A 15,910-nucleotide genomic window follows, 5' to 3' on the forward strand; every position below is an offset into this window, starting at 1 on the left:
TGGCTTCCTTGCAGACGTTTAACCTCCCAGCTAGGTAACATCATCAGCGCTAAGGGACGTGCCGAGGCCTTCCTCGCAGGGTTGTCGTGCCGCTAGGGAGGCGAACTCCCACCAAGGCTGGAGAGAAACGAGCCGACGTGGCCTGGCCTTGCTGAGCGAGGCCTAGCGGAGACACCCAACCCCCTCCCTCGAGTGACAGCCTCCGACCTAAGCGGCCCCACCCTCCGGACCACAACTCCCGACGTCCTCCGCGCCGTCGTCGACGTCGTCGTCAGCCTCGGCCCGTCTTCCCGGCGTGCTCCGCGGCAGCCCGTCCCCCGCGGGCCCTCAGTTTCCTTCCCGGCATGCCCCGCGCGCTGCCTCAGCCTGACTAGAATCGGAGACGCTGCCGCCGCCGCCGCTGCGAGGAGGAGGAGAAGAAGGAGGAGCAGCAGCCGCCGCCGCAGGAGCAGCAGCAGGCGGGGCCGTGGGCGCCGCCGCCGCCGTCGTCTTCCGCCGCGCCTGAGGGAGAATCCCGCCCTCTCCTCTTCCGCCCTCCGGGGGTCCCCTCCGTGTGTGCGTGTGTGTGTGCTCGGCCGCCCCGCCCTCTCCCCGCGCCGCTTCCCCCCCCGGCCGGCCATGCCGTCTCGGGCAAGGTAATGAGCCGCAGAGCCCCGGGGTCTCGGCTGAGCGGCGCTTCGTCCTCCGGAGGCGGCGGCACCAGCGGCACCAGGCAACACTATCACCCGCGGAGCTGGAATGACTGGCAACCCAGGTGGGCCCAAGACGCCCCCGTCGCCCACAGGCGCGGCCTAGCCCGGCGGAGGGGCCGGTGTGTCTGTGTGTGTGTGTGAGAGAGAGAGGGACTTGAGTGTGTGTGTGTGCGTGTGTGCGCGCGTGCGAGAGAGAGAGAGAGAGAGAGAGAGAGAGGTGTGTGAGGTGTGTGTATTTGTGAGTGTGAGAGGTGTGAGAGAGTGAGGTGTGTTTGAGAATGTAAGGTGTGTATGAGGTGTGTGAGTGAGGTGTGAGTGTGTGAGTGAGAATGAGGTGTGAATGAGGGAGAGGGGTGTGAGTGTGTGAAGGTGTGAGAGTGAGATGTGTGTGAGTGTGAGACGGATGTGAGAGTGAGGTGTGTGTGTGTCAGTGAGGTGTGAGAGGTATGTGAGTGAGTGAAGTGTGAGTGAGGGATGTGAGAGAGTGGGAGAGCGAGGTGTGAGTGAGAGAGGAGTGTGTGAGTGTGAGAGAATGAAGTGTGTGTTAGTGAGGTGTGAGTGTGAGAGGGATGTGAGAGAGTGTGAGAGTGAGATGTGTGTGATTGAGGCAGGGAGGGAGGGGGAGGGAAATAAGGAGGCCTCACCCACCCCTCTATCTAGCTAGGCCGGGGGTCCCCTCTTTGGCCCCCGTTTCTGGGGCCTTCGCCTTCCCTGCCACGTTCCCGAGGTGGGGTGGGGGGATTGGCCTCCAAGACCCTGGCCAGGCAGGGTATAAAATCCTGCCTCTTTTAATGGGGTCTCCGTGAGGGGGTGGATTGAGGGCTTTTCGTCCCTCCCCCCATTTTTATTTTCTGGGTGGGTTTCCCCTTGTTTGTGGAAAGGGGGGGTCTTGTGGAAAGGGGGGGGTCATTGTTGAGCTTCGTTTGCCCAGGATGTGGTGTGGGGCTAAGCCAGGGCTAGGTTTAAACCTGGTTGCTGGGGTGCAAGTTTTGGGGGTGGGGCATGTACAGAAAATGGGGTGGGGAAAAAGGTTGGTTACAAGCAGAAGGTTTTTAGGACTGCGTTTTAAAGTTTGGTGTCTTTATTGGCTTTATTTTTAGGGTGTGTGTGTGGGGGTAAGTTTGGTTGTGAAGTGTCCCTTGAAGCTCATTGCAGGTTTAATTCTTCCTCTTTTTTTGGAAAAACGTTGACTGTCCCAAAAGTGCTTTCTTCTTCTTCTTCTCCTTCTCCTCCTCCTCCTCCTCCTCCTCCTCCTCCTCCTCCTCCTCCTCCTCCTCCCCCTCTTCTTCCTCCTCCTCCTCCTCCCCCTCTTCCTCCTCCTCCTCCTCTTCCTCCTCCCCCCCTCCTCCTTCAAAAGGCAAGTGGACTTTTTGGGGTGTTTTTCTTGGAAAAGGGTTTCACTTCTTCTCATCCAAGAAGCTTCTTCTGTACTGGATGGAATTAAAAGAAGTTTATTGGATGAGAAGAAGCAAAACGTTTTCAAAGAAAGGAAAAAATAAAGCCCAAAAGAGTCCAGTTGCCTTTTGGGGGGAAACAAGGAAAATTACGACTTAGGGTTGTGATTCCTTCCTCTGGTGGCAGCTTTTCCTCCAAGGCATAGATTTGAAAAGGGTTGGAGTTTCCCCTCTGGTGGTTTTGTTGGGTGTGGTGGTGGGGAGAATGGGGGAGAAGTTGTCCATCGCATGAGTAGCTGGACAGATAGTTGTTGTTTTGTATTAGGAGCCTTAGAAGTTACTTTCATTTTGTGATTATGCACCTGGGCAGGTATATTTCGAAAGTGTCCACGTAAAGTTGGCAGAGTGGTGCTCACCAGGCCTGTGTGAGTGAGTGATTTCAAACGGTTTTTCTTTCACTCTTCCTCTTCTATACTTTTAATTAGGCCTTTCCGCAGATGGGTTGGTTCTGCAAAGTTTTCTTTCCTTGTGTGGGTATATTGTACGCAGAATGAATTAATGCACTCTCTTGTGGTTCCTGTTTCCTGTTATCTACTGTGCTGTGCTTCTTTTGGGATGGGTGAGAGAAATAGACTAGGAAAAAGCATAAGGCATTTTTAAAAAAAAAACCAAGGGAGGGGGGAAAGTATATGAGATTTAAATGGTTGAGAAAGATCTGTGTTTTCCCATCTTGATTCCAATTCTAAGAAACTTCCAAGTGTAATGATGGATGAAATGCAGCATCTTTCATATTTGTTTCTAAAAGGTAGTAAAATGGACACTGTTTTGCTGTAATAAACTAGCGCTATCTCTCTCTGGCAATATTTCTAAATATGACATATTTAGATACACAGAAAATATCAGTGGCATTTCAGTTTTATTTTGCAGGATCTTTAATATGAATTGGGATTTTTAAAAAATTAATTTAATGGATTGATCCACTGCAATAATTTCACACTACTTTCATATTGCAACTTTGTTGCCTAGTTGATAACTTGGTAATAGATTTATGGGGAGGAGAAAGTGCAGTGGTGTTTTGTTAGATGTTAAGGTTCCTTTGTGTCTTTTTTTGGAGATTCATATTTCTTTTTCTTTTTTTAAAATACACTACTGCAAACTTGTGATAACGTAGAAATGCATGCCCATCTGGAACAATTTGTTATATTTATTATTTGAGATGGACATAGACAAGTCAAGACAATAAAAAACAAAAAACCAATTTTGCTTTGAGAGAAAATATATATAACCCCACGAACAGCTTTCATATTATTTTAAGATCTCTTGCTATGCTTGTAGGCATAGCCTTGAGCTTTTTTTTAAAAACTATTATGTAAGAGCAGGTCCTTTTGTGATATCATGATCTACTTTTGAAAATTCCTTGATGTAGCCTGGTGACTTGCTTGTCAAGGCCCACCTCTCCTTGGGTGCATGGAAATGGATGCTTGGGGTGGGTTCTGGGAGGAAGGGGAAATCCGAAGTCTTATCTTCTAAAGGTCTGTGTCTTTAAAGTAAGATAGATTTAGTGGTCTGTTGCTCTGAACAGGAGTTCAGGCCATGGTTGGTTCAAAACCCCCATGGTAAGCTTGGTCTGATGTGCTAAGATTTTCATTTCAGAAGTGGGCAAGGATCCCAAATGAGCTTGCTCTTGTGGGGTTTTCAGAGGGGGAAATGGGTGACTTAGGTGGCTATGAGTGTTTTGGTTGGCCACATGGTGGTCTGTGGGCTACCTCTTTTCTGCAGTTGGGTTGGAGAATTATTGGAGGACCAGGCAAACAAAGTCAGGTATTGGTAAACTTTTTTGTTTTTTTGAGCGGGAGACTCTGGTTGGTGTCATTCACTACAGAGCCATAATATGATGTGCCCGACATTTGGTTTAATGTGTTAATAGTGAACACAGCCATTGCAGATTCTAAAGCATTGTTATGGCTTAGAATGACATGTGAATCTAACCACTGGCCAACATAATCTCGGTGTTTCCTTCTGTATGGACAATTAAAGGTATAATAGTGGAGCCTTGACAAATTCTTTGGAGTTTTCTTATACACTCTGGAACTTGTTTCTGAAGTATTGTATACTTATTTATTTTATTTATTTAGTTATTAAATTGTTTGCCACCCATCTTGCTTCGAAGTGACTCTGGATGGCTTAACATTAAAAGCTATAAAATCATAAAAATTAAATGTATTTCTAAAAAACAATAAAAATAGAATTACAATCCAAAGCATACATTGATTTTTCAAACACATAAAGCTAGATTTATTCCAGATATAGAGAGCTTCGCCATTAGAAAGCACTGAAACATCTATGTGGATATTCAGCCTGCATCTTCCTTATTTAGTGACCACAAACGAGACTGGCAACTCAGTTAAGTGAATAAGTTGCTAAGTGAAACCATGACTGTGCTATATTATCTGACTTCTCAACCTTGGCAAAATGTGCGAACTTTAACTGCTGGAATTCCCCAGTCAGCATTGAGATGCTCATGCTACCTACACATATATCAAAATAAATTAATAAATCATATTTAAATGATAATGTACAATGGTGTCAAAATGATTTAAAATTGTGAAACTAAATAGAAATTGCCATTTAAAACTGGCACATTAAAAGTTCAATCATAATTAAAGCAAGTTGTTAGCTGGAGATCGATAATATATATTTTTTTTTGAAGAAAGGAAAGAATGAAAAACATGTCTGACTTGTGCCTATAAACCAAGAGACTAAGTGGTAGACAGGGTATCAATACAACTGTTATTGTAATGCAGTTACGAAAAAATGCAATTTAAATTTATCAAGTTTGAAGTCATCATTGATTCAGCACGAACTCTTATTCAGAAAAATATATATACAGTGGTGAGAAATGCAGCTCCAATTTTAATGTAAGTGCAGGATTTTCTTGTGACATTCATCTTTTTATGCTTTTTAGAATTCTGGCCCCAGCCTTCTATTTCCAGCATTGCTAGACAGGCTTCAGATTGGAATCTGTAGGAATGTACATTAGAATTTTCTCTTTTGCACTCCATGCTATTAAAGGAAGGCTGCAGGGAACAGAATTTATTACTTGGTGCCCTTTCACTTCTCCTGTGGACTCATGCCTACATGGTGACTTGGTTGAGAACATGATTTTGAAAGTTTTTTTTTTTTTAAGCTTAAAATGGTAAATTACGTTTTGTCTTTGGCAAAAGTTTTGGTTTTCTTGTTGTATTTTTCAGGGGGAAACTTTTAAAAATATACATTAACGCTCCAAAGCGAAGAAAGTTCGGATTGTGACTTTCTTTAGAATTGTTATAGGATGCTAATAGGATTGAAATGAAGGAATGGAGATTTCCTTGATTCCGGCTGATTACATGGATGTGTCCGTGTGTTTTTCTTGGGAGCATTGGCTGCTGGGAATTCTGCCTCAGCAATGCAGAAAGTCCTCGACTTACAGCCATTTGTTTAATGACCATTTGAAATAACAGTGGCACTGAAAAATGTGACTTATGACCATTTTTCACATAGCCATTGCAGCATCCCTATGGTCACACGATCAAAATTCAGACGCTTGGCAACTGGTTCGTATTTACGACGGTTACAGTGTCCCGGGGTCACGCGATCCCCTTCTGACAAGCGAAGTCAATGGGAAAGCCAGATTCACTTAACGACCATGTAACTAACTTAACAACTGCACTTAAGAACGCTGGCAAGAAAGGTCGTAAAATGGGGCAATGCCCACTTAACAACTGTCTTGTTTAGCAACCAAAATGTTGGGCTCAATTGTGGTTGTAAGTCAAGGACTACCTGTATCTAGAGTTGGAGTTGGAGTCCACAAGTCGTAAAGTTATCGAGGTTGGAGACCCCTGCTTAGAGAACCATAGGGTGTCCCCCCCCCCCCCTTTCTGATATTTCAGGTGGTTAGACTGATTTGTTTTTTTCCCTCTGTGTCTGAAACTAAACTTTGCATCTTTTGCCTCCATGACGTCCTACCGTTTCTGTTGAAATTATTTTTAAACTGACAGGATAAATATGGTAGATGGGGCTGTAGGTGAGTAACACAGCTGTTCCACCAGGTGGACCCCGTCAGGTGTTGTAAAAAAACAAACAAACAGGAAAGCACATGGGAAATGAGGGTATTTAGATTTGAGATTTTGAGAAATACTCCAGCTTGTAGCTAGGTTAGTGAATTGTTATTTTTTTCCATCGTGCAGTTTAAATTGGCTCATCATCTGGCTTTCATTTCTCTTCCTAGACAACTTCATAAAGCTTGTAGAACTTTCGTAGAACCTCACCTGATTTGCTGAGTTGGGGAAATAAAACATTGTCTTTAATTTGATTCAGTCTGTGATTTAGGATGGCTGCTTAGTAAAAGCATGCAAGAGCGTTCCTTCTGAAACAGTTCAACTGTGAAATGCCTCATTCCAAGCATCTCCCCCCCCAAACTCAGTACACCCCCCAAAACTGCATTTTCACTGTCAAGATGAGGCATTTGAAAATGAAATAAATACGTACCATAGAATAGAATGGAATGGAATAGAATAGAATAGAATAGAAGTCTTTATTGGCCAAGTGTAATTGAACACACAAGGAATTTGTCTCTGGTGCATATGTTCTCAGTTGTCATAAAAAGACAAGATAGGTTCATCAAGAATCATAAGGTACAACACTTAAAGATGGTCAGAGGATACAAATAAGCAATCAGGAAACAATATCAATATTAGTAAGTTAATTAGTAAGGTTTTGCCTGCTATGTAATCACACAAGTTTGGGCTGTTAGTAGATGGCTTTACAGCTTCTTAGTATTCGTTTTCCATTGTCTGTCTGCAACAGCACATGATTTTTGCAATTTTATGTGTAGGGAAACCCATGTACAGCGCCATGCATTATTTAGTTCCCTTTTAACAAGGGCTGCATTCTTGTATCATACTAAGCCATAATATGTCTGGGCGTAGCATGTTGTATGAACCTAGGCATTTGATTGATCTATAATATTTTAGCTTAGTGGTGTGTGTAGATTATAAGGTCACAGGTCCTGCAATTGCATTGTTCTATATGAAAAAAAGAGACTTTAGACTATTTTAATTAAATACTCTACATTTATGGAGATTAAACAAATCCTCACAATAAATAAAAACATGTCAGTTGCATGGTGACTCAGTTTGTATGATATCAAAATATGCTAGAGCCCTACATTATATTATTAAGCTCTTGTTTATTTTAACTTTTTTTCTTCAATAAGCGACTGTTACTGATTTGTACATCCGAAACCAAACCAAACGTTTATTGACATAATGTGCAATCCTGTCCTATGCATAGTATTCAGAAATTCTCATTCAGTTTCAGGGTTATTAGCAAGGTGTGGCTGCAACTGGGGACGTTAGGTGCCTACTATTTCTATATATTGAGACAAAATGAGGCGTTTGAAACTTTTAGTATTTCCACACCTCTTGAAAGCGATGGCTGTATTGGTTTTTGTTTCTCCACAAGATATTTCCTGTTGCTGACCCTGCCCTCTGAAACAGCATTTCTCCCCCTCCCCACGTGCATACATTTTGCCAACTCTACTAGGGTTTTGGGAGGCCCTTAAGATCTTGGCTTTGTTCCCAACCCTCAGGGTTGTGTGTCTTGTGTTGTGTGTTTTAATTTTTATGGTTGATTTTAGTTCAGACTGCCATGTTTTATTTCATTTTAAAAACTGTTTTAATTGTTTATTTGGATTTTGTAAGCTGCCCAATCTCCTAGAGGGGTGGTCATAATAAATTTAATAAAATATAAAAGTAGCACTCTTTATTATGAGTCTTGGCACAATCAGCCAGATCTTTACCCTGGATTTGGCTCCCCCCTCCATCAGGTCCTTCCCAATGATCTGGGTTAATCATCATCATAATCATCATCACCATCATTGCTTCATTAAGGCAGCTTTACGTGTCAGCTATTTTTGATTCCGAAAGCCATTTTGTTTACTAAAGCGTGTAAAAGACATGCTCACTTCATATTCATGTTGGGCTTTTTTTTTTTAACCGAGATATGGGATACTTGTGCATTATAGTATGTGACCTACATTTTATGGGTTTTAATATCTAAAAATGAATAGATCTCTCTGTTGTCTCACCCCACTCCTTGAGCAACTGTTTATTTATGCATGACATAGTTTGATGTTGTGATGGGTTAACTTGGAATGGCATGGAAAAAAAATATGTATTGTGCATTTCTCAGAAACCAGTATGCAAAAAATGTTTGGATATGTACTTTTATAGTAGAGTAAAAGAAAGAAACTTAACAGTGGTTCCTTATTTATTTGTTATGGTACTCATAATAAGAAAATGTTCATGCACGATTTTAAAATGGAATTCTGTAAATGCTTCTGTATCCGTGTTATCCAGTCCCAGGGGATTATGGGCATACGAACTGCCGAGCCCTTGCTGAAAGCTGTCAGAATATCCAGTGATGTTTGCTAGTTTGTCTGTAGAGTTGTGTACATTTATGCTGACGTCAGTGTAGATACAAGCTAGAATGTAAACACCGCTGCTTCTTTCTTGGAAAATGACCCAGTGTGGCAGTTTAATAACATTCCTGCCTCGTATCTTTGCACAGTGATTTTGTTCACACCACGGGCACAGTGAACGAAAAGAGGATGTGTTTTAACCCTCAATGTAATAATATAGCATCTTTCCCCCCTCTGCATGGTGCTTGTCACAATGGGATGTTCTGAACCTGCTCCTTGTTGAATTGTTCTCTGCAGTGGGTGTGATAAAAGATTGTGGAGGAAAGAGTGTTGAGCATAAATGCTGGGAACACTGAATACATATTTGAGAAGGCGCACCGATGAACTTTCTTAAGAAGGAGACATCTTCTAGTTTTTAGTCTGCTGATGGTGCATTTGCTTCTTAATGCATAGAAGAGCTCTTGATTTTCTTGGTGGCCAAAATTAAAAATAGCGTCTTCTTGGCTCAGAGGTTTCTTCTTGGCTTGTGCAGTTGGCAATAAACCATTGGTTTTGCCCATCTTAGGACATTGTGAAGAACTGATATCAATCAGTTTGTTAAAAAGTTCTACTTGTTAACTTGTTTATTTTATTTGTCGTTTTATTATTCAGCCCTTTTGGTTTATATATGTTTAGCCACTCACAGTCACCTTGTGGTGAGATGAGCAGTGAATGAATGAATGAACGAATGAATGACATTAGATATTCTAAACGTAAGCCAACTCTAGGGGCCAAGGTTTGAAAGCACCTCACAGATTTTTTTCTTCTTGCAGAAGTGACAATCAATCAGCTGACCAAGAGAATTTAAAATACTCTTCATCCAGAGACCGGAGTAGTTCTTCCTCCTATGGATTACAACCTTCAAATTCAACGGTGGTGTCTCGACATAGACATGATGATATCAGAGTCTCCACTGACCTCCAGAATGAAGAAAAAGGTATAAAGATGATCTTATTTGATATGAAACAGTTACGGCTCTAAAAGGAATGAGTCTAGATACTTTGTGGCTGTCACCAAGCCTCTGGCCACTTAATCTCCTGGCTTGCTTCCTGGAGGAAGAGGCTATAAAGTATTTTTAATTTGAGGGCAGGAGAAAGGATTGGCCAGATAGGATGACAGCTCCTTGCAACATCAGGACCTAACGTTAATGGTCAATGGGTGGCTTTCATTCCCCCCCCCCCCCCCCCGGGGGAAAAAAAAACATTGTCAGCTTCTGCTGTAGATTATGGTGAAATTTTCAAGTGATTCTAATGCTTTCCTTAAACAAACTGGTTTTAATCCAGGTGGCTACAGTGTCAATGGAGGATCTGGGGAAAATACTTATGGTCGGAAGTCGTTGGGGCAAGAGCTGAGAATTAACAATGTGACCAATTCTGATTTTACCAGTGTTCAGCATGGGAATCGTGCTTTAGTCACAAAAGACATGAGGAAAACACAGGGTAAGAACTGAGTGTGCCAGTCAAAAGTGGGCTGTTGCTTTGAGTTGGTTTTATTATTATAGTAACCATAGGAAATGTCTCCTAAAATTAGAACCATGTTCAAGGGCTTGAAAATATGAAATTCTAATACTGGGTATAATTATACTAAGGTTTATTTTAAATCAAGTGAACTGTTGCCCTGTGAACATTGTAATAAAAGGGTTTCTTTTTAAATTGGGGATGGCCATTTTTTACGGGTTTTGGTTCCTTTCTGAGCAAAAGTCCTGAAGCAAAGTTGGTGTTTCCCCCCAAATAAGACAGGGTCATACTTTCTTTTGACCCCCGAAATAAGTGCTTGTTCTTATTTTTGGGGAGGTCTTATTATTTTTGAGGTGCGGGAGGCGGCAAGCGTGGTCACCTCATGGCTGCTGCTGTGTTTGCAGTATTTTTGGGGAGGGCTTATTTTAGCCCATGCGCCCAAAAGCCCAATTGGGCTTATTATCCGGGGAGGTCTTATTTTCAGGGAAACAGGATAGTTGTGGACAAAGTTAAACTAAACGTAGCCGATCTATTTTCATGGGAATGGATTGTTTATTATTATGGGGATTGGTCTGATTTTGGGAGAGAAGGACATGCATGTGTGCCATTATCTCAATTTCTAGAGCGATCATTGTCTTACTCTGATGAGTCTCGACTGTCAAATCTTCTTCGGAGGATTACTCGGGAAGATGACAGAGATCGAAGACTGACTACTGTAAAGCAACTGAAAGAGTTTATTCAGCAACCAGAGAACAAACTGGTTAAGTATTGTTATATATGGCTTTGTTTTTTGTTTGTTTGTTTTTCTTGACTAAAAGCTCCTTTGCTTTAAGCTTGACTCCTGGTGCCTTCATGCAAAGGATCATCCAATGAGGCTAAAATTTCTTACCTTCGCCTTTTTCCCGGGAAGGTCCTTCTTGAGTAGCCTTTGTGTATTACAAGGAGCTCTTGATTTGAGACCATAATTTCCATTGCTAAGCATGGTGGTTGTTAGGTGAGCTGTGCTTGATTTTATGCCCGTTTTGGCCACAGTTGTTAAGCGGATCACTGCAATTAAGTGACTCACATAATCTTTAAATGAATCTGGCTTTCCCCCATTTGTTCTGACCTAGGCTTCCCCAAAAAGCACAAGGCAGAGTCCTGCTCCTGACAAAACCTCTTTTATTAAATGAACGTGAACTCCTCTCTTTCACATTCAGCCAAGGACTGGCAAACAGTCATTCAAAGGAGTAATTATGACTATAGATCTTATCAATCTTGCAAAGCTGCCATGTAAATATTTTCCAAATGAGGTGCTCTGCAAGGAAAGCCTAGACACAGAGTCTCTGATATTCATGGACAGATCTTCACAATCTTGAAACGAATCTAACAATGAACACAAAAGCCCACTCCCCTTTCGCTCCTTCTTTTATGTCCAATGGGAGGGGCCAATCACCTTTCACTGGTGTCTTTACTCCCAAGTCTACCCTGAGTTGTTCTTTTCTTCTGGCAGCTCTGCGCATGCGCACACTGGGAACAGGCTCCAGCTGTTCCTCTGCCTCACTGCTGTCTGGCTCTGTAGGCACCTGATCACTGCCGGACAGCCTCGGCCCCATCTCTGCCTCTGATGCAGAGCCCTCCTCCAAGCCTTCCCCAGCCTCCAGGACTGGCCCATGTTCCTCCCCAACCTCCTCACTGTCCGACACTGATGCTGGCAGGCCACAACACCATTGGCTTGTCAGAGATCAGCTGGGAAGGTCACAAATGGTGATCACGTGACCCAGGATACTGCAACCACCCTAAAGGACATTTGCCAAGTGCCCAAATTTTGATTGTGTGGACCATGTGAATTGTGCGAGGGTCATAAGTGCAAGGACCGGTCACGTGTCACTTTTCTCAGTGCTGTTGTAACTTTTGAATGGTGACTGAATGGTTGTAAGGACTGCTTATGGTTCCTTTTGCCTATAAATTTTTTTAGTGAGAGACAAGAATTCTATATTTATCCTCCAGCTTATATAAAAAGATGCTGACACGCTAAAGAGATAAGGGCAGTGGAGGGGAAAAAAATGCTGGACCTAGGAACGCTGAAGGCCAAAACAAGCTCATCTCTCAAAAGCGAGCATTTATATTCTGTTCAGGCCAGACTGAGCTCCCCTGGTCAGCAGTTGAGTTCATGTAGCAGGCTGATCGTCAGTTGGACCAGAGCCGGGCTCAGCAATTCACAGCTCCGGAGCCGCATGTGGCTCTTTCATCCCTCTGCTGCGGCTCCCTGTTGCTCAGAATATGTGTCGCAACTACCAATGTGTGATACTCGTCGGCACGCAGTTTATTGAGCTTTTCGGCCCCCGGTAGGCCAAACATGAATAAATCCAAGAAGTTTCAGAAGAAAAAAGAATGTTTAATTTAACTACATGTGCTAGTTTTGTGGCCGCTCAGGAAATAGTCAGGCATGGGAAGGGTTTTGTGGCTCCCGGTGTTTTCTTTTCTGTGGGAAATGGGTCCAAATGGCTCTTTGAGTGCTTAAGGTTGCTGACCTCTGGACCAGCGGATAGGAAAATAAATGGCGGTAGCAGTTGCTGTGAAAGAAGTTGGCCTGGATGTCTGTGCAGATTCTCAGCCATCCAGGTCATAGCTGTCTCAAAGGTGCTTTTATTTTTTCATTCAAAAGGCAACTGGATTGTTTGTTTTTCCACGAAAATGTTTAGCTTCTCACCCAAGAAGCTTCATTAGTTCTAATAGCAGGGGCTGAATGAATGAAGCTTCTTGGGCGAGAAGCAAAATGTTTTCTTCTTCTGCCTCAACAACAACAACAAAAAAGTCCAGTTGGCTTTTGGAAAAAAAAACGGCAAGCTGAATTTGCTTTGCAGTCACCCTGTTAGTGAAATCTTTCTGTGTTGACTCTTACAGGTACTTGTTAAACAACTGGATAATATCTTGACTGCCATACATGATGTGCTTAGTGAAAGGTGAGTTGGAATCTGACCGCTTTGAAAGGGACGATCATTTCTGATCGAGTCCATCTGGGAAGGGACAGCTCTGGAGATCTCTCTGCAAGCGTTTTCTGTTTCCCCTTCGGAGCGTGGCATTTCCAACAGATGGCTTGGCAGCTTCCGGAAAGAAAATAATCCAACCTGGAAGTCACTCAAGCTATTCTCCCCGGGGCGGGGGGGGGGGGGGGAGGTTGGTTGGTAATCTGGCCCCGAAACAAGCCAATTTAGGGGGATCATCTGAAAGCTGGCGAGCTGCGCTGTCCCCAAATGACACGATCCACAGGGGGTGGAATGTTCTGGCATTACCCTAAAAAGATCAATGAATTCTGCGCCTCCTTTTAGCCAGTGATGAGGAAAGAAGCATCAAGGAAAGCTCTTGCCTCTTACCAGAGCGCTTGGTACAAACCACCAGCAGAAAAATGGCCTCTGAAACCGCCACTCCTTAGTTTATTTAACGTCCTGCTTCGAAGGTGTTTGTTGAACTGAGGGGCAAGGATGGGAGCAGAAACATTTAGGCAGTCCTTGAGTTATGGCCACAATTGAGCCCATCCTTTCCGTGGCTAAACAAGGCAAGTAAAGTGAATCCACACCCCCGTTTTACAATCATATTTTTTTTGCCACTAGCCGTCAGCGAATCACTGCCATTGTTATGTGAATCATGCAGTCGTTAAGTGAATCTCGCTTAGCCCATGAACTTTGCTGGGAAGGTTGCAAATGATGATCACATGACTCCAGGACACGGCAACTGTCATAAGTACATGCCACTTGCCAAGTGCCCAAATTTTGATCACATGACCATGGGATTGCTGTAGTTGTAAGTGTGAAAACTGGTTGTAAGTCACTATTTTTTTTTGTTCCGTTGTAGCTTTGAACGATCGCTAAACAAATGGTTGTAAGTCAAGGATTACCTTTATGTATAAATGGGAATTTGCGTGAATGAGATGCTGGGTTGAATGTGTGAATATGTTCCTTGCAGTTTCTGTGTCTACTGTCCCAAACCAACCTTCAGGAGCTCTTAACGATCAGTTCACTGCCATTTTAATTCCAGGCTGGTTTGTCTCTGGATGAAATGCTATATTTCATAACCAACTGCCTTTTTTTTCCTCTTCTTCTTCCTCCTCCTCTTCATAAATGCAGTAGCAAATTGCTTCAAGAATTAAGACAGGAAGGGGCTTGCTGTCTTGGCCTTCTTTGTGCTTCTTTGAGCTACGAAGCTGAGAAGATCTTTAAATGGATTTTTAGCAAATTTAGTTCCTCCACTAAAGATGAAGTTAAACTGCTTTATTTGTGTGCAAGTTACAAGGCGTTGGAGACTGTGGGAGAGAAGAAAGCCTTTTCATCCGTAATGCAAGTAAGAATCAAATCAGTGACTGTTTTGCTTTTCAGATAAAGATCACAAGCCCCAGCTCGTGTCTAAGTAAAAGATCACAAACTCCAGCTTGTGTCTATTTGACTAGTGACATGCAAATGAATGAGAAATTATCAGTCAGTGGGTATCTATCTATCATCCATCCATCCATCCATCCATCCATCCATCCATCCATCCATCCATCTATCTCTCTCTTTTAACATCCCCATAATTCCTTGCGGGATGGAGTGGGCAACTGAATGGAGCTAGCAGAGTGTTTACTGGCCGTTTGCCCTTCCTGTCGCCAATGCTGAGATTTGTTCAGCAGATATATTCTCATTGTGCCCAGAGAGAAATATCTGCCTCTACCTAGGTTTGAACTTAGAGCCTCTTGATTGTGAGGTGAGAGTTCCATCTCTAAGCCACTGCACCACTCCAGCTCTCTCCCTCCCCCATCTCCCTCCCCCTTTCCCTCCCTCTCCCTTTCCCTCCCTCCCTCTTTCCCTCCCTCTCCCCCTCTCCCTCCCTTCCCCTCCCCCTCTCCCTCTCCCTCTCTCCATGGAATAGAGTGGATCAAAAGTACAGGCTCAAAATGAATAAAGGTCAGCTCATTCTATCCTTGCTGCTGACAATTTACAATTTTGTGCTTCTTAGTGGATTGAATGACTTACGTGAATTATACAATAAACGCTGCATTCATCTCCGATTTATTTAATTGCTTTTGGGATGGTTGCAGCCATGCTTGTTTTACATGGATTTCCAGAACTGTATGTTTCTTTTTCCTTCCTCTCTCAAAGCTCGTCATGACTAGCCTGCAGTCTATCCTAGAGAATGTGGATACCCCCGAATTGCTGTGTAAATGTGTCAAGTGCATCCTTCTTGTGTCTCGTTGTTATCCTCACATTTTCAGCACCAATTTTAGGGTAAGAGCCTTGCCCTCTCTTTATGTCTTACGTGCCCATTATGTATTCCAGGTGGATTAACTTTTGTGTATTGCTTTCCAAGGACACAGTTGACATATTAGTTGGGTGGCATATTGATCACACTCAAAAACCTTCTCTGACCCAGCAAGTCTCAGGTAAGCCTGAAAAATAAAATAACTTCATGAGATGCCCTGTAACGTGCTCTGATTTCCTTGTTGGGTGATCAAGAGTTATTTCTCATATCTGCTTTACATCAGTTAGTGCATGCAAAGGAAATGCTGTTGCTTGCAAGGTTTCAGTTAAAATATTTTAGTTTATTGAAAATAAAATCTGGCTGTACTAAATTTCATTTTGATCAGTATCCTACCTGCTTTTCTTCCTCCATCCCACTCATCTTCCTCCCTCCTTCCTTTCCTCCTTCCTTCCTTTCCTCTTCCTCTCTTCCCTCCCTCCCTTCCCTCTTTCTCTCCTCCCTCCCTCCTTCCTTCCCTCTTCCTCCCTCCTCCCTCCCTCCCTCCCTTTCCTCTTTCTCTCTTCCCTCCCTCCCTTCCCTCTTTCCTCCCTCCCTCCCTCCTTCCCTCTTCCTCCCTCTTCCCTCCCTCCCTTTCCTCTTTCTCTCTTCCCTCCC

General features: G+C 43.3%; 1 protein-coding gene across 1 annotated transcript in view; it reads left to right on the forward strand.

Annotated features, from left to right (window-relative positions):
- Positions 1–323: 323 nt before the first annotated feature.
- Positions 324–15,910, forward strand: part of SMG1 (SMG1 nonsense mediated mRNA decay associated PI3K related kinase) — an 80,365-nt gene continuing 64,778 nt past the window's right edge. The window contains exons 1-8 of the mRNA XM_032231403.1: positions 324–754; positions 9,359–9,522; positions 9,869–10,024; positions 10,666–10,802; positions 12,929–12,987; positions 14,149–14,362; positions 15,157–15,282; positions 15,365–15,437. Of these exons, the coding sequence (XP_032087294.1) occupies positions 639–754; positions 9,359–9,522; positions 9,869–10,024; positions 10,666–10,802; positions 12,929–12,987; positions 14,149–14,362; positions 15,157–15,282; positions 15,365–15,437 (1,045 nt within the window). The 5' untranslated portion in view covers positions 324–638. The remainder of the gene's footprint in view (positions 755–9,358; positions 9,523–9,868; positions 10,025–10,665; positions 10,803–12,928; positions 12,988–14,148; positions 14,363–15,156; positions 15,283–15,364; positions 15,438–15,910) is intronic.

This window comes from Thamnophis elegans, chromosome 14 (assembly GCF_009769535.1).
Source record: "Thamnophis elegans isolate rThaEle1 chromosome 14, rThaEle1.pri, whole genome shotgun sequence".
In the NCBI taxonomy this organism is placed as follows: Eukaryota; Metazoa; Chordata; class Lepidosauria; order Squamata; family Colubridae; genus Thamnophis; species Thamnophis elegans.